Source organism: Balaenoptera musculus, chromosome 12 (assembly GCF_009873245.2).
Source record: "Balaenoptera musculus isolate JJ_BM4_2016_0621 chromosome 12, mBalMus1.pri.v3, whole genome shotgun sequence".
Classification (NCBI taxonomy): Eukaryota; Metazoa; Chordata; class Mammalia; order Artiodactyla; family Balaenopteridae; genus Balaenoptera; species Balaenoptera musculus.
The window spans coordinates 20,919,418-20,944,136 of NC_045796.1; the positions used below are offsets into that span (position 1 = coordinate 20,919,418).

General features: G+C 35.5%; 2 protein-coding genes across 12 annotated transcripts in view; one reads left to right on the forward strand and one right to left on the reverse strand.

Annotated features, from left to right (window-relative positions):
• UTRN (utrophin) overlaps positions 1-24,719 on the reverse strand; it is a 504,261-nt gene that overhangs the window by 202,793 nt on the left and 276,749 nt on the right. The window lies entirely within an intron of this gene.
• LOC118904888 (60S ribosomal protein L26-like) lies at positions 16,177-16,629 on the forward strand. The gene has a single exon (XM_036870979.1). It carries the CDS (start codon positions 16,195-16,197, stop codon positions 16,594-16,596), a length of 402 nt encoding a protein of 133 aa, XP_036726874.1. The 5' UTR covers positions 16,177-16,194; the 3' UTR covers positions 16,597-16,629.

A 24,719-nucleotide genomic window follows, 5' to 3' on the forward strand; every position in this document is an offset into this window, starting at 1 on the left:
CAGAGAACTTAAATGACTCAACTCATGCCGCTAATAAAGTTGCAAAGTCAGGACCCACACTGCGTTCAGACCTCAAGTCAACAGAGCTACTCCTTTGAGTGATAAAATACGACCAGTAAGAAAGTAAGTTTATATGAGAGATTCTTCTATAATTTTCTGGAAAATAAAACCTGGTTGATTGGGAGCACTGTCATGGCATTTCTTTATAATGCCTCTCATACAGTCAGCTCTCTGCAGCCACAGGTTCCATATCCACTGATTCAACCAGCCTCAGATCAAAAATATTCAAGAAAAAGAAAATTCCAGAAAGTTCCAAAAAGCAAAACTTGAATTTGCCACACACCCAACAATTATTTACATAGCATTTACATTGTATTTACAATGATTTACATGGTATTTACATTATATTAGGTATTATAATCAATCTAGAGATGATTTAAAGTATACCGGAGGATGTGCATCGGTTACTATATGCAAATACTAGGCCATTTTATATGGGACTTGAGCATCTTCAGATTTTGGTATCCTGGGAGGGGGTGTGGGGGAGGGCAGATTTGAAACCAAGCCCCCATGGATACCAAGGGACAACTCTTACTTTGTGTTCCAAACATAACTCACCAGTACTGTCTTTATACTAGTATTTATGAAGTTGCTAATAATCTCACCCTTATAGTAATTAGTCTTCTCTAATTTTTAAACAGAAGTGATTCAGAATGAAATAGATATCATTTGCAACAATCATTCGCCCAATATGAGAAGAAAAGTCACTTTCCAAAGCAGATGGGAGTTTCTACAATCCTTTCCTGTTTTCTAGAGTGAAATTTCCTCTTTGTGAGGAAACAAATCTAAAAGATGCATTTATAAATAAAATCCTATAAATGTTCATGCTTTATTTCCCCTTGGATTAGATGATACAGCATTATAATACAGATGATTTCTAAAATACCTGTAAAGATATCAGAACAAAACACATATTATTAATCCATTTAAGAATAATAAACCAGTATATATCTCTTATCAGCTGATCCCACAAATTTGTATATGGCTATTGTTCTTAAATTTGGTGTCATAATTGTACTATTTTTTTCTTAATTATAGAACACCACCTGTTGTAAGATAAAACAATTAACAGATTGGGGGTGGATACTGTGTTTATATAAATAGTTTATACACAGAAAATATTCAACTGGTTATTAAATAAAATTTCATGAAAATGTGATAAAATACTTCATAAATATGATGAAAATCTATTTATACCAAGACTAAGTAAATCTCTAAATGGATGAGCAAAAATAAACAGGAGCTTTAAATAAATTAACTGTACCCATAAAAAGAAGTAGGGGTAAAGAAGGAAGAAGAAAAAGGAGGAAAAAGAAAAGAAGATGGAAAAGGAGAAAAGGAGGAGGAAGAAACAAAATGAACATTTCTTTTCCGTAACCATCCAGATCAACTTACCAGTTCCCTTGAGCATTTCCTGGGAAATGAAGCAGATGCTTATTACACTCTCAAAATGGGATCTCATATGCAGGGTAAAAGGTATGGCAGTGTCTCAGGTATGAAGAGAACTTCACACAGGTATGAAGTGTTACCTGTGAACACTAGAAGAATCTTATACCTTTCCTAATCAAGTATCAGTGACACCCACCTGTTTCATATACACAGACTGTACATGTTGATTATTAAAATTATAAGACTCTGCATTTGCCAGTAAGAAGGGAATATACAAATGTAAGAAGATAGCCTCATTATAATAAGTGCCATATTAAAGATATTAAATTTGTAGGCACCATGGGAGCCCCTGGGAGGAGATAAACTAATTCTCCCTGAAGGCATTCAGAGAGAATTCCCTGAGAAGATGGCATCTAAGATGAGCCCTGAAGGATCAGTAAATGTTTCTAGAAAGAAGGCATTGCAGACAAAAGGAGAGGCACAAAATCAGAAAAACGCATGATTCCTTTGAAGACCCATGAAAAATTTGATGTACAGTATGGTCTATCCACATTAGCAATAAAAAAACGATTTCTCTCTAAAATGGAACTCAGATTGCTATTCCCACTCCTACTAATAATAATTATTAAATAAGACTATTACAATTAACTAAGCATTTTCTATGCACTTTGTCTATAATATCTCATTTAATCCTCACAACAACCCTAAGAGGTAAGCACTACTATTACTATCCCCATTTTACAGATGAAGATACTGAGGCCCAGAGAGGTTAACTAATTTGCTCAAAGCCACACAGTATGACTTCAGGATGGCCTTAGAGCCATGCTCTAACCCATGCACTGAAACATCAACCCTAATTATACTGCACCAGGGCAGCCCTCACTATACAAGCATCTCGTCAGGCCTGTCTCATTTAATATACTCTGTACAAAAAGAAGGGCGATCCCAGACCTCAGACTCACCTCCTGCCTCTAGTTAGAATCCTTTTCCACTCCTCTCCTCTCCCTTCTTTCCTCTCATTGTTTCAGACCACAAAACTTCCATTTCACCCTCTGTGAATCCCTTATTCCCTCTTCATTCTCATGGTAATGTCACCAACAGGGCAGTAGGATTAAAAGAAGAGTACAGCGTCTGTGTGAGACAGACAGGGAAATTCCCAGAGCTGTCTGTCCCCAGCTCACCAAGCCTCTACTCGAGAAGGCAGATTTTCATGAAATACAGAAACAAGGATGCACAATGGATGAAAAAAAGTAGTAAAAAAAAAATAGGAAAGTATTGTTTTGGATGCTATTTCTCATTCATGACAATTCAGCAGATCAACAGCAGAAATTGAATATCTCCCAAATATTACATTTCAAAGTGTCATGGTTCTTCTTGCCCTTTACAAACTATGCTTTTTCAAGTCGATTTTTAAAATAAGAAAAGGCTATATGTCTACCAATTAAGCAGATGGTACCTTTATTAGAACCAGAACAGAAGTTAAAAGGGCAACAGCACAGACACCCAGATTAATTTACCTACGTATAAGAGTTAAAGGAACCAAAATTGGACCAAAAACATATTAGCCGATAAAATTCAAATGGAGAGTTTAGCAGCACAGGTGGGTACCTAAAAATGATTTAAATGAACTGGCACGTAGTAGTGACATTTTCCATTCTGCAGTCATGGCCATCACAATGTGTTATGATCTCATTAAATTCACAAGCTAACCCCAAATAAGACAGGCTCAATAGAAGCAGACGGTAAGCAAAGTAAACTAATGATACAAAAGGAATACAATATATTACATTCCTTTTGCCTTCTCAGCAAAAAGGAGAAAGAAAGGGAGACAGACAGACAAGACGCATTCTTATGTGCATACAGGATATCTGGCTTGGGGCATTGGCTCAAGAGAAGTCCACACTTAAACAATACACGTGGTGAGCTATTCCAGGGTTAAAGACCTTTTTTTTTTTCTTTTTAAGACACCAAGTGCCCTTTCTGGGTCGTCTAGGCTTTAACCACCCACACGGTTTTAAAATGCTTCCTTATTACTAACTCAATTGTAATATAAACATTAATTCACAAAAATCACACGCTCAGAATTGGGAGAGATATTAAGAGGTCACATAAATTCTCTTCTTTCCTATGGAGTCAGTCTAACTTTGTCTTCTCCTTATTATGTGCTACAAGTCACAGAGGTAGAATACTTTACGTTTTTGGTACACTGACAAACTCAACCAAATTCCAGGGCAACTTCACACAGATTAAAGGAACTCTCCAGAAATAAATCATGTAGAACAACAAATGTATTCCCCATCGCGTACTTCTTGAAAAATTTCACAAGGCACATTAACACCTTTTTCCATGCAGACACCGAAAGGTTTTAAGAGTCAACTGGACTTCTTTCATATTCGGGTTTAAGAGGTTGTAGAGCTGTATTCTGCTTCATTAGCTAATTACTCTACTTCATCCCATAATGGGTTGCATTTCTAGACTGGCCAAATTGATAGGTAGAGTTCTCAAATGATAACAGCATCATTTAAATTAGAAAGCACTGCTTAAGTGCCAAATATTCCTAATGGCTTAAAAAGCAGTTGTGCTTGACTAATGAATATGAAATTGTGGTCATACTTCTACTTACTGATTGAAAAAATTAATAATAACTTAAAAGCCAACTAGTCTACTGGCACAATAATAAAACATGTACTGACTAATTTGATATGAATTTGCTGTGCTCATTTAGTCACATAGATCGCAAATTCATAATATGCTACTAAAACTTTGAGGGGTCATTTATGATTTTAAACTTACTATGATCACAAAGCAATTATATCTAATATAATGGGCTATTTGCCAAGTGTCACAATGAAATGTTTCCGGTTTAAAAGACTAGTTTAATTTCATCAAGAATTGCACGTGGTCTATTTAATTCTCCTCTTACAAATAGTTCTTCTTGAAAAAATACAAATTCTGATGGAACATGAAACTTATTAAACATTACATCTAAATATGTCATATTAAATCTCTGAGTATAAATAAAACATATTTGGTGCATCCTGACTTTTTCTGGCTGTTATTATTGTGTTTGGTGACACAGCATCATGCATAGCTCTAACTAATAAAGCATGTAACCATGAAGTATTTTAATCTCCAAAAATTAATTATGACAAAGAAAAAGAAGTGAGCAAAGGTTTTCATAGTGCCAGGTACATAGTAAGCACAAATAAATATTTGTCAAACGAATGAATAGCTGGACAGATAAATAAAATTGAAATGGACTTCATTTTTTTAAATTTCATGGTTAACTACTGAGTACTAAAATTATTTGAAGCAAATAGATTTTGAAAATCAACTCTAACGTTTTTTAGTCTGTAAATAAAATGAAGTTACCAACTTCCTATTTTGTACTTACCTAATTTATACTGGGCTATAAATTCAAATTTCAAATAGAAGATTGGCTGTGGCAGAGTATTCATATAAATTGAAGAAATATTTATTAAGGAATATCATATTCAAGAAGACATTGTGCCCAGCAGTATCAAGAATTAAAAAATAAGTATAATTTAAAAACTGAAAAAATATTCAGCCAAATATATTTTCAAATTTTGAAGTACTGTGACATTACAGAGGAGGGGGGAAAAGCTCAAATTTATGCCCCAACACTTTTCTTTTCCAACATATGACAGTGACATTAAAATTATTATCCTAATTATAACTTTCAAATAGTGACAGATGACTTCTCTGAATGGTCGCTATACCTTTTAATTTAGTTTGCAAAAAAATCCATCTTCTGAATTACAATGTAAGTGCATTAACACTCACATGTATTCTCTTTTTAAAACACCAAGGTGCAATTTAATCAAAGCAAGCTTTTAGAGAACCAACACAATACAACGTAAGGGACTTCCGAAAGGCCTGCTAAATCTGGGGATAGATTCTGATGATCTGGAGAAATGACTGGACTGCATATTTCAGGTAATCCTTCCTAAATTCTCAGGCAAGTGCTGAATGATACTGAGTGGGTGGCAATAAATTTGAGATTATGCTCCCTGCAAGTATACTTCCCAGTAGAATAGTAACTCTATCTATGTAGCTTATTAAATACAAAGTGATTATGCTTCAACAATCTGGCCATGTAGAGCAGGGCTGATGGACATTTATAAGGAGCCAAATAAAAAGAACACATTTCTAAAGAGAAGTCCAACTCAACTCTCCTAAGATGACCTGAAGAAATGCAGGGGGCTAAGATCACTCTAATGCAAACCCAAGGGCAATCAAATTCCTACAGTTCATCCACAGAGAATGGTCACAATGACTTTAAACTGGAGTATGTTCAAAGCAAATTTAACTCAACACTCACAGCCTTAGGCTTCATAAACATAACTTCAGCAGGTCTAGCTTTAAAACATGTGCTCTCCTGATGCTGTTAGAAGGAATTAGTTGCCAAATACAAGCCTGGGTACCAAATTGATGCAACTTGCTTTTTCAGACTTCCAATCATACTATTTTAAATTCAGGGAATATCAAATGAGAACACAATGATGGTTTTAGAATAATGAGCTGATGGCAAGGATTAGATAGCTGAATCAATGGGTGATTTAAAATATTCTTAGTTCCTGTTACTAAACACGTTATCTGCATTCTAGACAATGCTTCTCTTTCTATTCACCAGAGTAAGGTTGTAGTGAATCTAACTCATCCAAAACTGGTATTAAATCATTAAGAACTTAAAATGTGTGGACAGATGGAAGACGAGAACACACTCTGGTCTAATAGCAATGAAAACTGGCCTCTGATTTCTCAAGAGATCATTTCTATTGACCCTGAATGTAACCAACAGCATAACAATATTATGACACTAGTTCTGCTTGAAAATCAATGATGCAGGGTCTGAACTGAATTCATGGTGCTTTATTCAATAGTGGATTTCTGCTCACAGATTCAAAGGCAAAGGAATAGTCAATAAAAGTCACAAACAGTCCTCTCATACTCCTGACAGATTTCTTCACCAGGTGGTAGAGTGCCATGGCAGGTTGGCTGTGTTGCAGCCCACCTGCGCCTGGAGCAGAACCTGGCACAAGAAATGCAGGCTCGCAATTCACAAGAGCAGAACTGGCATAGATTTCAGAGAGACCATCCAATGAGCCAGCGGGTATATGATTTGGGGAGACAAAAGAATTCTTTTCAAACACTGGAAAAACATTCTGGGTCTTTTTAGAAAATACTAAGTAACTGTAGTAATATAGATGAAAAGCAGTGTTTAAAGTCTATCAAAGAGGGCTTCCCTGGTGGCGCAGTGGTTAAGAATCCGCCTGCCAATGCAGGGGACACGGGTTCGAGCCCTGGTCCGGGAAGATCCCACATGCCGTGGAGCAACTAAGCCAGGGAGCCACAACTACTGAAGCCCACGCGCCTAGAGCCCACGCTCCGCAACAAGAGAAGCCACCGCAATGAGAAGCCCGCACACTGCAACGAAGAGTAGCCCCCGCTCACCGCAACTAGAGAAACCCCGCGTACAGCAACAAAGACCCAACGCAGCCAAAAATAAATAAATAAAATAAATAAATTTATTAAAAAAATAAAAAATAAAGTCTATCAAAGATGTTCACTTTGGTCAATTTTATGTTATGTGAAATTCACCTCAATTTTTCAAATCCAAAAATAAAAAGTCTATCAAAGAAAAATCTGTTAGAGAAAATGCAAAGTTCCAAAGCAACCACTGATCCATGACTGAATAAAAACAAATATAACTGATTCACAATTGTGATCAGTATCACAAGGCTTGCTGCTGCAAATGATTATGGCTTGTGGCTTAATCCAAAGAGATCTGCTAACAGCTACTTCCTCTCATCTGTGTGAGTCATTTTTATTATTTGAAGATAACTAATAAATTCTCTTCAAATTCCAACCACAAGCCTCGCTTTATTAAGTGGTTCTTAAGTAACAAGGCTAATTCTAGTTAACTGTGAGAATTATTTAAGTGATAGTTCAGAGTCAGTAATTTCTTAAATGGTTCAAGATTTCACCTTGATATGCTGTAGGGTCCACTATTTATCTAGTTCAGAATAACTGAATGAAACACAGGATTAAATGGTGTATATCCTTAGGGCCAAATGCTGCTACTAATGAGGAATTACCACACGGGGAATCCATGAAAACTGTTTCAGGATAAGGGAACAGTGGTGCAAAGGTCTTGTGGTAGGAATGAGTTTGGTGTGCAAGAAAAGAGGTCAGTGTGGCTCAAGTGTATTGGGTTGGCCAGGGGGACAGGAGTGATTTTTTTTTTTTTTTAAATAATAAGGCCAGAAAGACAAATGGAAGCCTGATCATGCAGGACCTCGTAGGGCAGGTTAAAGGGTGTGAATTTTACTCTTAAGTGTGATGGGAAGCCTTTAGTGTTTTAAGCAGAGACCTGACATGACTTGATTTATGTTGCTAAAAGATCACTGGGGCTGCTTATTTTACTGCAGGAGAGTATGACAGAAGCAAAAAGAACACTTAGATGGCCACTACCTTTGTCCAGTTAAAATGGCGTGGCTTTGATTGATTAACTGCGAAGACGGAGAGAAATGGTCTGATTGAGAATATGCTTTGGAGACAGACAAATGTGCTCCCTGATGTGGACCAAATAGGGATGGAGCATGAGACAGGTGAAAAATGAGCAATTGAGCATTATTTACAGGGTTTTATTTTGAGCTAAAAAATTCAGAAACTAATCAGGATGAAGATAACAAGGTGGGAAAGGGTACCACATGAGTACAGAGAAACTCCTAGGCCAGGTGTCTGAAGGGGGAAGCAGTCGGATGGGCTTTCCAGAAGTAATATCTGATTCAACACCGGAAGGAATTTGATAGGAGACTCCTAAAGAGAATACTCTACATAGTCAGAAAGAATAATACTTATGAAGGCTCAGAATTAAAAGATTAGGTCCATACATTTCAGAAACTGAATAACAGACAAATAATAAAGGAAACGACTTGTGGAAGTGAGCCGTTGAGAAGTGTGCAATTTTATATGATATACATACTGATTCCGCCCTGAAACTATAGATATACCAGTTTGGGACATTGTGTCAATAAAAGTATTTCTGAACAATCATAAGTTTTTCATACACTAAAACACTACGATCGATTTGTAACAATATTTTAAACAACTTAGTACTTTTTTTTTCTGATCTTAAATTCTCTATCAATATTTTAACACCTTGTAAATGAACACCAGGAAAGAGGCACCTCCTATGTATACTACCCAAGGTGAAGCTTTTGATAAAGGAAATGAAGTGCTCTAATTTGGAACGCCTTTGGAATACTTAGGGTTTCTTAAAGACTCATACATTGAAAGATAGAAGTTATTTTTGTTTAATATCAGAATTGCTTCTAAACTCTTGTAATTATCATGCAAATTCTTCACTGGGAAGGAAACAATTTAGGAAGAGGTTATATTTCTAACCTTATACAGACTCCATAGCTCAAAGTATGAAAGGAATTTATCCTTCCTCACATTTCACACCACTGTGCACAACATTCAACTACTTCTTTGACAAGTTAAATGTAACTAACTAACTAACCTGCTGCTGGTAATGGAAGCACCACAGGTCAAAGGAAGCTGACAACCAGGCTCTTTTATTCAGTCATTCGTTCATTTTGCTTCCAGAATATGCAACACACACAGAATTCATATTATAGATCTGAGAAAATAATATAATGTTTCTTACGCAATTTGTATTTTTTCACTCATTTTTCTCCTTCAGCTGCTCTTCCTAGAATCTGCTGAATCTTTCCTCTGTGCTTTACTGATTTTGTTTTAAGGTAACATTTGAATTTATGTTTTTGTTTACCACCAAGAATCTCACTGGATACATTTGAAAACAGCACGTTTTGGAAGCAGGCAGAAAGTATTAAACACCAGCATTGTACTGCATAATCTATTATATATATTCTATTCCATTAAAAAATTAATGATGGACAAACCAGATTGCCGAGAGCACTTCCAGTGCTAAGAAGTTATTGAAAATTCGGAAAAAAAGAAAAAGGCTATGGTTCCTAATAAGAGAATCCATTCCTTCCTACAGTAACGAGGTGAGGGAAAGGCAGGAGAAGCTAGTAACAGTCTGACAGATGCTTTTAATAGCAGTGGTCAGAATAAAGAAAACAGTATTTAAAAAAAAAAAATGTATGTATAGGCATACATTTTAATATGTATGTATGTATATATATTTTATATTTTACAAAATATAATTAAATCTTAGCACAATTTTTTAAAGTTCCTTTCTCAGTTTTCTGCCTCTTATGCTCCATCAAGGACCCCAAAGCTCATAAGTAATCCACAAACTCAAACTCACTATCATATCAACATATACAACATGTAGGTGAAAAAACATAGCTATGGACTTAACTGTGGAAAATATATGTTATCCTCATTTATTCTTTAAACCTTTCAAAAGTGTCACTAATGGTGGTGTTACTCTGTTATTTTTTTTTAGCTTAAATTTACTCTCTATGCTTTCCATAGAGACCTTTCAATCCATTTACTGTCCACTAGGGAAAAGGATAGTATATAAAGCAGAAGGAAGTCAATCTTGGTACTATTTTGACTACGAAAATGCCATTTCTAAACATTCAAGACTGCCCTCACAATTTTAAAGGAGCTCTCATCTTATGAATTTTTTTGGTAAAGTTCCAATGATACTTTGGTGAAAATTCTCTTCAAACCTACATCCTTTCTTCAATATTCATAGTATATGGGAAACTGATGTGGCTCTAGCCCATATGGAGGGCAAAGATAGCTCCCAAAGCAGTTGTTGCTCTTTTTGCAAACATAGCTGAGGTTAACCAGAATGAACTAATGGTGAACTACGCAAGTATGAAAGATCTGTCCTCCCAGGACTCATGAATGGAGCTCCCCTGCCCATCACAGCCCTAACTCCCCCACTAGAACGTGAGGACCAGGAGGGCAGGTTGAATTTGTCCATTGCCGTATCCCCAGACACAAAACGTTGCCTGCCCGTAGCAGGTACCTGATCGATGGTTTGCGAATGAGTCGGGGAATGGATGAATAAACAAGTGAAAGAAAAAATGCATCTGCCACCCTCATGTGGATCAACCCAGGGACACCTTAATAGATTAGGGCTGTTTACTAATATTAACTTTTCAAAACCATTTTTATTTTCTTTTCCTACAAATAATCCAGCCTAATTGCCCTGCAGTGTTGTTATGAAACACAAAAGAGAGTCATGTCAAGGGCCACCCTAGTAACAACATCATTCTCAATTTCTTCTCTCCCTCAAAAAATGTGTATATGTCTGTCTGTCTACCGACCTGTCTTTCCTAGAGGGTGAGGAAACCCAAATTTTGAGCTTTAGAAACACAGTAATATTCCTCTCCTTGGATGTGGGGAGGGAAGAGAAAAGGATGAGGCTCCACTGAAAAGGCAGCACCGTCTTCACTTTCCCTCAATAAAGCCAAAATAGAAAAAGTTAAATATTTTCTCAAAACTTCTGTATTACACTGTGTTCTATGGACTCTCTTCAACTGAAATGACCAACAATGAATGAGTTTCTACTATCCCATAATTCTGCACTTCATTTTTTTTTTTAAAGAGTGCAGGAATTTACTTAAATCTTTGCTGACCTGAATCTCATTGGGATTGAATAAGGTTTGGAATTCCAGCAGACCACTGCTATCTTTGTTGTCTTCCGCATGCAATGTAATTGCCCTTTTCAGCTTCATGTCCTTCGGAACTGAAATAGCTTGGATATTTGGGCTTATTAGTTACAAAAGAAAAAGAGATCTTTAAGCAAAAAAAAATAATGAGTTCAGTTACAAGATGGCTTGGATTCTGACAAAGAAAATATTTGAGAGTAAAACTGATTAAACACCAGGACAGGATGTCAAACAGAGCTGCAGAATCATTCTCCCTGAACATTGTTTTAAAAAAACAAAATAAAACTTTAAAAGTTACTGTCTTCCTTCTTAGTGAGACCCTGACCTTGTGGGATGTCTCCTAAAGCTAGAGTCTATAACAACATTATTGAGCAACATGATGGATAACAATTAAACATCACAAATCCTTCTCTGTAGGCAAAATCTGGTTACTTTCACTGTTGTGGACTTTCAGTATTAAAAAACTGGTACACATTTGTGACAAAAGAGATTGTTCCCAGGAAAACTGCCCTCAAAGTAAAATTAATTAAATTGGTACCGTAATAAGAAGAAAGTGAGTTCCTGTCCTTGGGTCTGGTGGAAGTGAGGGTAGCTTAATCAAGTTTACTAATATGTCTAAGAAAACAAATGTCTCAGGAAAAAAATGGTGGCCAACATAGAAAAGCACAGAGCAGAAGAACAAAATCTGGTAATGTAACAAATCCTCAACAAGGTTCTCCAGAAAAAACAGAAATATATATACATACACACATCGAGAGAGAGAGATGATTGAGAGGCTTAGTAAGTCAAAAATCCACAGGGTAAGCCATCCGGCTGGAGCCCAGGGAAGTGTTGCTGTTCAAGTCTGAAGGCAGTCTGCTGGCCTTCAACTGATTAAATGAGGCCCACCCACATTATGGAAGGTAATCTGCTTTACTAAAAGTCTACTGTTAAATGGTAATCTCATTTTAAAAAGAATACTTCATAGAAACATCTAGAATAATGTTTGACCAAATATCCGGGTACTACGGCCTAGCCAAGTTGACACATAAAATTAACCATCACAACTTGTGAAAGAAGAGAAAAATGAACTGTGGCGAAAACAAGAAGCCACTGCAAACGTGTTTTGTGCTACAAATCATCCTGGTTTGTCAGGGACTGACAGGTATATCGGGCAAACGGACTTCAGTGCTAAATCTGGGAAAGTCCAAAGCAAGACCAGACAAGGTCATCCTACAGGGAAAGATATTTCATCAGCCTTTATCCTCATCTAAATCTTACCAATAATTCTTCCAGTTTGGCTCTGACCTTCTACGTTACATTTATATAGGTTCATGGGCGCACCAGTCCTTGGAAAAGACATCCTCCAATACAAATTAATAAATTCATTGTGGTTTATTCAGCTGCTTCTTGTGAATTTTGATATTGAGTATCCATCTCTAAGTGTACGGATAAAATCTAGGAGCCAATCCAGCCATGAAAATGTTATCAGAATCACAAACAGCCAAAAAGCCTGTTATAAGTCAGACAACCGGCCTTTACCTAGAAGCCCTTTCTGCAACCTTCAACAAACATGAATGGCAGTGAAACTTTGGAATGACTGAAACAGTATTTCCTAAACTGGTTTCCATGATAAGAACTGGCTCAAGGGGGGAAAAAATGTTTGAAAAACCCTGAGATGAACAAAATAAAATATGTTTCTTTACTACAGGACTTTTTTTCATTGCCTTGAATATATAATGTGCATTGCGTGGCACCAAAGGAAGACATAATTTGCAGAATTTTCCAAACTAATTGGACCACAGAAATCACGTTCACAGTAGATATTTTAATATCTTCCAGAATAGGGTTTAACAGATAGCCAGTTTGTTAAACACAGGCCTAACAAGATATATCAATGCATGGGAAACACTTCAGTTCATCAAAATATTTCCAGAAACATAACTTCTGGTTCTTCACTGATGCTCGTAAGCAATTACGAAGACTCCAAATTTGTTTTGTATCTTAGTATATGATTCAAATGTTGATTCACTGATGAGTTTCACCTTTAAAGAGAGCATAGATTACTTTTCTTTTTTCACTTTGCCATACTCCCAAACCAGCAAACAAGTATTCAGCAAAGACTGTACAAGGAGATCAAGGACACCACGTGGTGCAGCAGAAGCCCCTCACTTTCTGCCTCCTTAAGGGGCTCACCTGAGGCTTGGTGGGCAACACATCCCTCTACCAGTCAAAATTCACAGGTCGGGAGTCAATGGGATACCTGTCAAATTAATCTGATTGACTTAATAAGCTCCACTAAATTTTTAAAGTTTATATTGACACTTAAACCTCAAATAGGAACTGAAGGATGAAGTATCAAGGTAAGAGAATAAGATTTGGGGGAAATTGTGTGTTGCAGGTTTGCGGGGGGGATTTCTAACTGGGAGGGGATCTAAATCGAGTAGCATCACACACACAAAGATCCAATTCAAGGATGCTGGATAACGCATGTTTATGACAATTTGGATCGACACTAGTTTGACCCACTGGATATACAAGCTTTAGCACCAGATCAATTTGGAGAGAAGGCCTGAAGACTACTTTAAATATAATACAAGGTATTCATACAAACTCAAAAACACATATTTACTGAAATGAGAAAATAGAAAACTAGTAAAAATATTGAAAATGTCACTACATTGCATGGCACTTAAACTGAGCATTAGCTAATTTTAAATGATTGCTTTCTCCTCCAATGCTGCCAATATTGCCAGCAACAGATGTTGTTACTGCAAATGCTAATTATTATATGCCCTAGCCACCATCTAGCTCGCGCTCTTTCTCTCTCTCTCTCTTTTGGTTTGTATTAGCAACTACATCTGTGCATGTATAAAGTGCATACGATTTGAAATTGTGTTTTGTGTAGGATGATGTCACCATACCAAAATAACAAAGAGATCACTTATTTTATTCCCCAGTGTTAAACACTGTTTTATAAATAGTACTGAATAAAATGAAGTTCATCTATGATCTCTGACCATTGTCACATTTCAGGTTGATGGGGTACAATCAGAATTTATTTCCATTAGGTTCTAATAAACAAATACCCTCAAAATAAAATGTTAAGACATGGAAAAAAGTCACAAACTATATTCCATGTTAACTTTCCAAGAAAGAGTCACTGCAGTGTGAACTTAAATACCATTAAAACAGGTATACAACTTGAAAATTATTCTTTTTAGCAACTCACAAAGGTAAACATTTACAAAGAAAAGGGAGATCCAAAAGGAGAATAGAAAGCTGTCTGAAATCCTCAAAATAATTTCTTCTGATTAATTTCTAAGTATCCTAGATATCAGAAAACTTACTTCACCTGCGTTTATACTAATGAAATCTGAAAATGAAAATTTATTACTTCATACCTAGTATTAAGTTCAGTTGTTATATATAAAAGATGAAGGTTAAAAAAAAATGGTGCACACACTAAAGTTAAAGAATTCTGAGATTAGTTGCAAGAAACATGGGCCTGTAGCCTTTTAAAGTAGAGGTGACACAATAAATAGAATATTCATTTCTAAGTAACTTTCTACAAGTAATTGACAGGTCACCTCTTGCCGAAGTTATGCTAAGGGAAAAGTTATTCAGTCATAATGAAAGAAGAGTGGGAACAGATCTGGAATTGAAGTTTAACAATGAAATTGCAGGGGAAGTTCTATTATCAATGCCCTGCCTAGCAACTGATACTCTATCTTAATTCATTTCATCAAATGCTTTTGAACAGCTGTTATGTGCCAATGCTGGATATCAAGGCTGTGATTTTCAGTATATAGCAAACCTTTGACAGATGTGCTATAGAATTTTGACGCATAGAAAAATCTATTTTTGTTACAAATTTTGTACCTTGTTGTTTTGAATATAACTGTCAGAAATAAGTGATGAATTGAGTAGGTCCTGTGAGGTGGTACAAAGGCAACACAATCAAGTTTAAGACCCAAGAGGTAATATCAAGCTAGTGCCAAAGAGAGATCTTGTGTTCACTGGGAACCTGGAAAAGCTTTTTCAGGGCAGTAGAATTTTACTCAATAGCAACAGAGCTGTAGGGGAGCCAACGATAGACAATGATGAGCGTATCCTTCCATAAACACTACAAGAGACTAGGCTCAGATCAAATATTGGCAGACTTTTTTTTTTTTTTTTTTGCTGCACTGCGCGGCTTGTGGGATCTTAGTTTCCTGACCAGGGACTGAACCTGGGCCCTCAGCACGGAGTCCTAACCACTGGATCTCCAGGGAATTCCCCAGTTTTCATTTTTTAAAGCCTTCAAACATGCTACCAAACTGCAATATTTAGAATCAAGCAGCAATCACAAAATGTCCTATCCATTATACTAAGGAGACAGATGATGGAAGAAGGACGGGTCCTTATAAAGAACCTATCTTTAGTGGAATAATAATAAGTCACTTGTAATACAGTATGATCTCACTTATTTGTGGAATCTGAAAATACTGAGCTCTTAGAAACAGAAAGTACAGTGGTGGTTGCCAGGGGCTGAGGAGTAGGGGTATGGGGAGATGTTGGTCAGAGGGTATAAGCTTTCAGTTACAAGAGGAATAAATTCCAGGATCTACGGTACAGCACGGTGACTAAAGTTAACAATACCTTATTAATGTCATATGTCAATCATACCTGCACATCAGCCTATAATTTTATGAAGTGTTAAAATAACATTCAATTTTTAATTATTTAAACTCTTAAAATCAGGTCATTGATTTCTTAAGACTAGATCATTCATAATCAGGTAGAAGTTACGCCTACTTCCCAGTCTTCTTTTTCTCTCATAATCCCGTTTGGCCTTTCTGAAGACCATTAGGGGAGGTACAGCTACAACATTTTTGGGAGACCTGCTACATCTGTGTGTTATGTAGGTCCTTGCCATGCAGAGTCTGCCTCACGGACAACTCTCAGAGATATGAATTACCACGACTACCACATAGATGTGGAAACAGAGTTCATACAGCTTGAAAGTGACAAAATAGTGTGATCAAAAATCAAAGGCTCTGGAATTATACGGAAACAGAACTAGAGATAAAGATGCAGGGGTAGCCCTTTTGTGGCCATCGCTGAAACACTAGCGGCCGAAATGAAGTTCAATCCCTTGGTGACTTCTGACCGAAGCAAGAACCGGAAAAGGCATTTCAATGCGCCTTCCCACATTCGCAGGAAGATTATGTCTTCTCCTCTTTCTAAAGAGCTGAGACAGAAGTACAATGTCCGATCCATGCCCATCCGGAAGGACGATGAAGTTCAGGTTGTACGAGGGCACTACAAAGGGCAGCAAATTGGCAAAGTAGTCCAGGTTTACAAGAAGAAGTATGTCATCTACATTGAACGAGTGCAGCGGGAGAAGGCTAATGGCACAACTGTCCATGTGGGCATTCACCCCAGCAAGGTGGTTATCACCAGACTAAAACTGGACAAAGACCGCAAAAAGATCCTCGAACGTAAAGCCAAATCTCACCAAGTAGGAAAGGAAAAGGGCTAATATAAGGAAGAAACAATTGAGAAGATGCAGGAATGAAGTAATCTCGTATACAACTTTCATTAAAAACTGTTAAAATGAAAAAAAAAAGATGCAGGGGTAGACATAATTCATATTCTGGAAGGTCTTACATTTCAACTATATCTAAAATCATTTAATGCAAACATTTTATTTATTTAAATCTTAGAAGAATATGAATATTGATACACTACTCCTGTGTCAGGAGTGGACTAGACCCTTTTAGAATTAATTAAAAATATATGTGAATTCCCAAGAAAATATTAATTGTTTAAATAACGCTACCACTATGCTTGTAACTTGTAACTTCTGCTTTTATTTTGAGGACTAACAGATATATCTGTGAATCAACATCTTTTAGAAATCATTGGAATATCTGATTTTTTTCATAAGATGTCAGAACCTTTTACTGTAGGAACTGATATTTGCTATTTTGCTCTCAAATACTTAGGAAACTATTTACTTCATAACTTCAATGATGGAACTGCTTCCTAAGAAATTTGAAACCTGTAACATCAAATAGATGTTGACCAAGTGTGGAAATATCAAACAGTTGTAAAACAGTTCAAAGGAAGTTGAAATTTTGTCATAGACAAAGGGCCAATAAATATAAGGAAAAATTGTTACAAGTAATCAGTGATTGCAATGTAAAACTATTTATCAAATTGGCAAATATTTTAAAATTATAAAAGTCTTGGCTAACAACAGTATGATGAAACCAATATTCTCATACACTATAGGAGTATATTTGGGGACAGCCACCTGACAGTGTACAGCTTTTGATCCAGCAGAGCCACATATATGAACTCATCCTAACAAAAAAAATCACAATCCGTTACAGTCAAAGGTTTATACAGAAAGAATCCATTGCAGCATTGTAAGGTCAAAATTAGAAAAAAGTCATTTGTCCAGTTCACATAGTACAATGGAATATCTAACACTACCATTAAAAAAAAAATCATGATTTTTTAGTATAAAGAAATATAAAAATGCTTATAAAATACTATTATGAAAGGAAAAATCAATATTCAAAAAGGCAAAAGGCATGATATAAATATGATTCCAAATTTGTATAAATATGTTTTATACAAATACATTTATACAAAGAAAAGAAAAGTAAAATGAAATAGAGGAAGATGTTAATAACATTCCCCCCTGAGCAGCTGAATTAACTGGTAAGTTTTATTTTCTTCCTCCTTTCTTTCTGAATTTTACAAGAAGAGCATGTTCTTTTTAATATATCCAGGAGTAAAAATGTAAATGCTATCTTTAAAACTAATGAAATCTTCTTCAATTTGCCAAACAAAATTAAAGGTGGTTTGCTATACATGCACATGCATGCTTAAAAGCTGACTGTCATTACTGTGTTTGACAACAGTATAATTCACAGCTTTTTCTAAAAAACAATTTTTATGTCAACTTCAAGATGAAAAACCAAGGTTCAGCAAGGTAAGTGACATACCCATTTCATTCAATACAGCTTTTATGTACAGAAAGATAACTCCCTCACTCCCCCTCCAGGGTTCCCTCCACTATCCCTCACTGTTTCAGAAGTAAAGTCGTCACTCAGTACCTGGCAGGTGATTGGTTCCAGGACCATCAGAGATAGCAAAATCCATGGATGCTCAAGTCCCTTATATAAAATAGCATAGTATTTGCATATAACCTATGCACATTCTCCCATCGTCCCGCATACTTCAAATCATCTCTAGATTACTTATAATATCTAATACCATGTAAATGCTATGTAAATACTTGTAAATACACTCTAAATACTATGTCAATAGTTGCTGGGTGCACCACAAATTCAAGTTTTGCTTTCTGGAAATTTCTGGAATTTCTCTTTTCAAAGATTTTTGAGCTTTGGCTACATGGATACAGAACCCGTGGGTAATGAGGGTCAACTATACCTTAATTCTTTATTTAATCTCCCAAAAGATAATATAACATGGAGAAATATTTAAATGAGTACCCTTCCTCAATTCCTTCCAACCCTAACCTACCACCCCATTTCCTGATACACACTTGTCCTAAATAGGTATATATCAGGAAATGGGGTGGTGGATTCCCAGTCTTCAATTTTTGGCTTTTATTAAAGGAAACATTCTACTGTTTTACACAGTGCTTTGAGCCTCTAATGAGGTTTCTCCAAGACTGCAATAAATATTTGTTAATTTTGATTTAATTTAAAGAGCAGGGAGGTTAATCAAGAGCAATTAATCAAGAGCACAAACATGTTATAAATAAATAAATACATTTTGAAATCTCCCAACTCTTCCAGTTATTTATAGTCTCAGAATATGCCATTCCAATTCAGACTTAGAGCACAGTATAAAATGTGTTCCACACAATTTTCAGTAAATAAGGAGCAACTCTAGGTTTCAAATATTACAATTTCTATCATTCTTTCACCAGATGAGAAACTTCAGTTTATCTGGCAATGTGAAAAGTGTTATGTATATTGAGGTATCAAAGACAAAAAGCTTAAAGATAATAGCATGTGTCCTGAAAGAACCACACCACATGTGATTAAGTCAATTATAAAGCAGCAGCTTTAAACAGCAACTCAGAAGAAATGCGAAAATTAAAACAAAAAGATGCAAATATGAATGGTCTTTGTAATAACCTATTAGGAGTAAATCGCTTTTGTGATAAAAGTTTATGCGTCTTTCCCAAGCAGGATTAAGAAATTAAGAATTTCGTCTTGATAAACTTCTACCAACCTTGACAAATGTGAAAGTCAAAGGCATTATGTCAACACCCAAAATGAAAAGGCCCCATTCACTTCAACAAAAGTTACCAGTTCCAAATAGGATTTGGAAAATCTTGTTAAATAGGGGTGCAAACCAAACTCTATTAGACTGAATTTTAAAGAATGAATGCTTTCATAGAGGACAATTTTCTTTCTAATCTCTATAGGAATTAGTAAACTGTAATAAATGAGGGTATCAAGACTACATATTTCCTGCCTTGTGAAGTCACAAACTTTTGCAGTAGGCATATGCAGCTTTTGTAAAAGGAAAAACGAGTTTTAAAATGCCTTTCATTCAAATTGAAATGAGCTAAAAGAATGAAAAGCTACAGAGCAAATATTTATCATCAGGTGAATCAAGACACTTTTAAGCTATTTTGTATTTGTCACAGTCTTAAGTTAACAAAATGTGAAAAATGCACAGAGAGCAATTGATTTTTTTTAAAAGATCCTCAACAGTTAAGTCTGCAGAGCTTCAAGCAATCTTTTCAACCATTATCATAGTAGAGTTGCTGCTGCTTTTGAAACATTTTATCATGAAAATATTAAAGCATAGAGGATAGCTGAAAGAATAGCAAAATAAACACTCATACACTGACAACCAGATTTAACAACTGGTAAGATGTTACCATACGTGTTTTACCTAAAGAGATATATTTTTTAAAATTTATTTATTGGGAATCATCTTCAGGTAAATCATTCATACCAACTACTTGATTCATTTGCTGCCAATCCATCTCAAGAACCTATAAAATATACTTTTATAATATAGGCCCATAAAATCCAAAAATAGAATATACCCTTATCAAAACAATTCAACCATCGCCACTATTAATAGGTCCTAAGACAAATCACTTAACCTCTCTAAGCCTGTCTTCTCACCTTTAAAAAATGAGGGTACTAAACTTGAAAATATCCAATGTCACCATTGGTTACAAGGCTTTATCATTTCAATACCCACAGGAAAACTTCTCTCACTGGCTTATTCAATCTTCATATGAAATTCAGAGAAACCTTAAAACCCCTAAAAGGTGCAAGACAGCTGGTCAGAAGCAGCCCTCTACCCCAACGCTCAGTCCTATGGATGCACTTCTAGAAATCACTCCAGATTTAAAGCGAGGGTGACATTTGGCACAAGTAAATTATTGAACTATTTAATTGTCATAAAATGTAGATTCTCAACCACATGAGACTTCCTGAGATTTTGGTTTACATTATAATTTCTCCAATCTTTCAATAGCTTCCTATCAAGATTTGCTGCTCAGCTTTTATAAATAAGCATAATAGGTCATTAGGCTTCCATTAGAAGCAATTACTTCAAAAAGAGCAAATGTTGCCCTCTGTTTACCACCATACCACGTATCTCCCACAATGACAGACTATGTAATGAAGCAACCTAGGATTTGCTTCAAATATTAATGCAAAATAGCACTCAGTCATTACAGTCATTAATTCAAGTTATTCAGTACCTATCAAAACCTCACTCTCTAAATAGAGATTAGGCAAAAATCATCTGAGAATCATCAGAAAGTTTAGTTATTGAAATTCAAGAAAGATCTTCCTCAAGCCTCCCCAAATCTTACCTGTGCCCACCAGCATCTGAGATAAATAATGTATAGATTATAAAAATTATGGCTGCCCTAATTCTGGATTAAATTGAAATTTCAGAATATTTCTTTTGACTAGATAACTGATGCCTCAGGGGCCATTAGTCCTGCTCAGAAGACATGGTCCCTTTCATGTAGCTCCAATGTGAATCTAAGTTGTTTGGAAATAGTATGATTTTGCTGGCAGAGAATGTATCTTAATATGGAAGCTGGCTTGGTGCTCTAGAAAAGAAGAAAAATGAAATGACACTGCATTGCAGAAAGATATGGGGTGGTTGGTATTCAACATTCTGCCGCCTGAGTTGAGACAAATAGAAGCTTTTATCTAGCATGTTCTTTCACTATTTCAAAAATGATTCCAGCAGTCAACAGTAGTGAAGCATGTGAATAAATACTGTCATTGTTTTTGTTTGCTCACAGAATAAGAAATTACAGAAATTTTAATATTTCCATTTAGTAATACTCTAGCCCTGTACAGCAAATTCATAAACATTAACTTATCGATCCTATACTACCTTTCTAAAGTAAATGGAATGCATATTACTCCCACTGTCTAGAAACTGAGGACTGATACAGCACTCGAGCATCACAATAGATCAAACAGCAAATAAAACAATCAAACTGAGGTCTTCTGATTCCAAATTCAGCATTTTTGTCATGATACTTCACTTTTACTGTACTCTAAAGAACTAACATGAAAAACAAATTACACATTTTATAGTTCACAAATTAAAGTTTACAAATTATTTAGCAAAAAGTGCTATAAAGTTTACAAATTATTTAACAAAAGCTGTCCTAATTATTATTAATAATTAACACCCCCCAAAACTATCAAATTCTATAAGATAAAGTAGTAAATTTATAATGAATTTGAAATATTTTTCCACCCTTTTTACCTAACATTTATGGTTTCAAACTCTTACTCCCAATCTAATGTTAAAAAGCAGTAAAGACAGAAAGTAGACTAGTGGTTGCCTAGGGCTGGGAGAATGGAGGGGAGGAAATAAAGAATTCTCATGGGTAGGGGGTTTCTTTTTTGGGGGGAGGACAAAAATGTTCTAAAATTTCATTACAGTAATAGTTGCACAACCCTGTGAATATGCTAAAAAACACTGAATTGTACACTTCGAGTGAATTATATGTGAATTACTGTACATCTCAATAAAGCTATTTTAAAAAAAAAGGAGTCAAAGTATAGCATTTTTACTTATCATCATAACATTGTAAATCTAAGGAAAAATTGAAATTTGGGTTATTTATTCAATATTTATAAATACTTGCTCTGTTCAAAACACTCTTTTAAAATAAGATATGGCCCCAAATTCAAGAAATTGACAATAATTCAGAAGGTGAAACAGAGAAATACACAGTGAATATTTTTTTTTTTTTAATTAATTTATTTTTTGGCTGTGTTGGGTCTTCGTTTCTGTGCGAGGGCTTTCTCTAGTTGTGGTAAGCGGGGTCCACTCTTCATCGCAGTGCGCAGGCCTCTCACTATCACAGCCTCTCTTGTTGCGGAGCACAGGCTCCAGACGCGCAGGCTCAGTAATAGTGGCTCACGGGCTTAGTTGCTCCGTGGCATGTGGGATCTTCCCAGACCAGGGCCCGAACCCGTGTCTCCTGCATTGGCAGGCAGATTCTCAACCACTGCGCCACCAGTGAAGCCCCACAGTGAATTTTAATACTAGGCAAAGTTAAATATAAATTCTATAAAAATAAGAACACATAAAATGTAATGGACACTAGAGTAATCTCCTGGAAACTTAAATATGTAGCCAAGTATCACTTGGCTGTGTGACCTTGCGCAGCATAAAATATTAAAGCACATTAAGAATAAAGCTCTACATAAATATTAAGGCATTGTTTCCTCATACATAAAATGAGAAAACTGGTTAAATAATTTCTACGATTTCTATGTACTCTAAAGTTTTTTAAATCTATAATTTAGATTAATACTAGATAGACTGCTACTGTGAATTATTTTCATTTTTGCTTGAAAAATTTTGTCATTCTCTCATCAATTGAGTTACAAGTAAAAGCATAACTTTTTTTGTCACTATCATACCAAAATGACTTACATCCAAAGGAAGGTTGTTCCATTTAAAGAAGACATTCAAAAGAACTATGTTCTTATTTCAAAGATATGAGTATTATATAATTTTTCATTTTAGAATTCTTTCTTGAAAACGCTCTCCATGTTTGAATATCTCCAATATTCACAAACATTTTTTCATTAAAACTGGTCTAAATTTTGGAAACAGTCAAAAGTCAACGATCTGACATACATAGCTGGCAATCAAAAAGTAATTTTTTTTATTGAGATGAAAATGTTAATGAGTGATTTTCATAGCCACTTCTGGTAAACAAGTACCCAGTGTTCTCTGAATACAAAGAGCACACTTCTGTGCCCTATGTCTTTGCTCACTGAGTTGTCTATTCCCAGAATTCTCTACACTATTCAACTCTCCCTATTCTCAAGATCCCTATTAGGTATTACCTTTTCTCTAAACTCTTCTCTTACATTTTCAAGTTAAAATATACTCTCTTTCTTCTGTGTTCAAACAGCTTTTAACTTTATTATATGATATTTCTCACATCCCATTTTAGACATTACAGTGTTTGGGTTCCCAGCCCAGTATCTGGAATTCAGAGAGTTTGGAACAGACTACTTGTTCCCACAATTCAGCAAATCAGTTAACATCACTATATTTTAGTTTATATTCTACAACATGGTTTGATTTTTCATCTAACAATTTCATAAAATATTTTTAATTGATATCACGTATTTTCTGGGAAGATACAGGAAATTAGCATTCAAGCTGCTAGTGGGCATGTAAATACCTATTACCTTGCAAGAGGGAAATCTGGCAATATATAGCAAACATCATTAAATGTCCAATTGATCCAGTTATTCTATTCTAAAAACATATCCAGGAGATAATCAGGATGGTCTCAATGATTTATGACAATGTTCATCACAGAATTATTTATCATGAGAACATTGGTAATAACCTAATTATCTAACCATAATGAATCCCTTAAATAAATTATCCTGCAGCCATTCAATAGAATTTTTATTTACACTATTTAAAAAAATCACAATATAACAAAATGTTTAATGGCATGGAAAAACATTAATGGTGTGTAAAGTTTGAAAGGAAGGCTATAGAATTCCAAAGGAAACCTAATGGCAAACAATACTTCCCGTGCTTCCATATCACAATCATACTGGCATGAGGGATGTCAGTAGGTGCACACACATCTTGGTCTTTTAAAATTCTGAACCCTGAGTAAATATGATCTTAGATAATGTTTTTTCCACCAAAAAAAGTTCCCTTTTCCTCTATCTCTTTAAACTCTTGCAAAGAGTGCCCTGAGAAAAGTAAAACAACTTATCCTGCATTGTTTTTTATCCAAGTATCAAGAGCTTTACATAAAAGGTTACAAATAATAGTATACCTATACCAAGAACAGTAAATTCAGATGTTTTGGGGGTAAACTTAGACCCAGAATTGATGGCATCAAAATAATCCTTAAAAGTGTTGAGAATACATTTAAGAGTCTCTGTATTTCTTTCCATTCTCTTCTAAGCAAGCATGTTTGTTTCCTTCTGTATCAGTCACAGTAAAGATAACCTTTCCTTTGCTTTGTTCAGTTTCCAGGAATGGAACAGGACTTCTTGTTAATATAATGTTTTATAGAAATCAGGATTACATCAGTTTCACTGTGTGCTAACTAGATTTTGAGCT

What these genes read in the sequence shown, in the direction of transcription:
- LOC118904888 (XM_036870979.1), top strand. Translation starts at nt 16,195, where the DNA reads ATGAAGTTCAATCCCTTGGTGACTTCTGACCGAAGCAAGAACCGGAAA.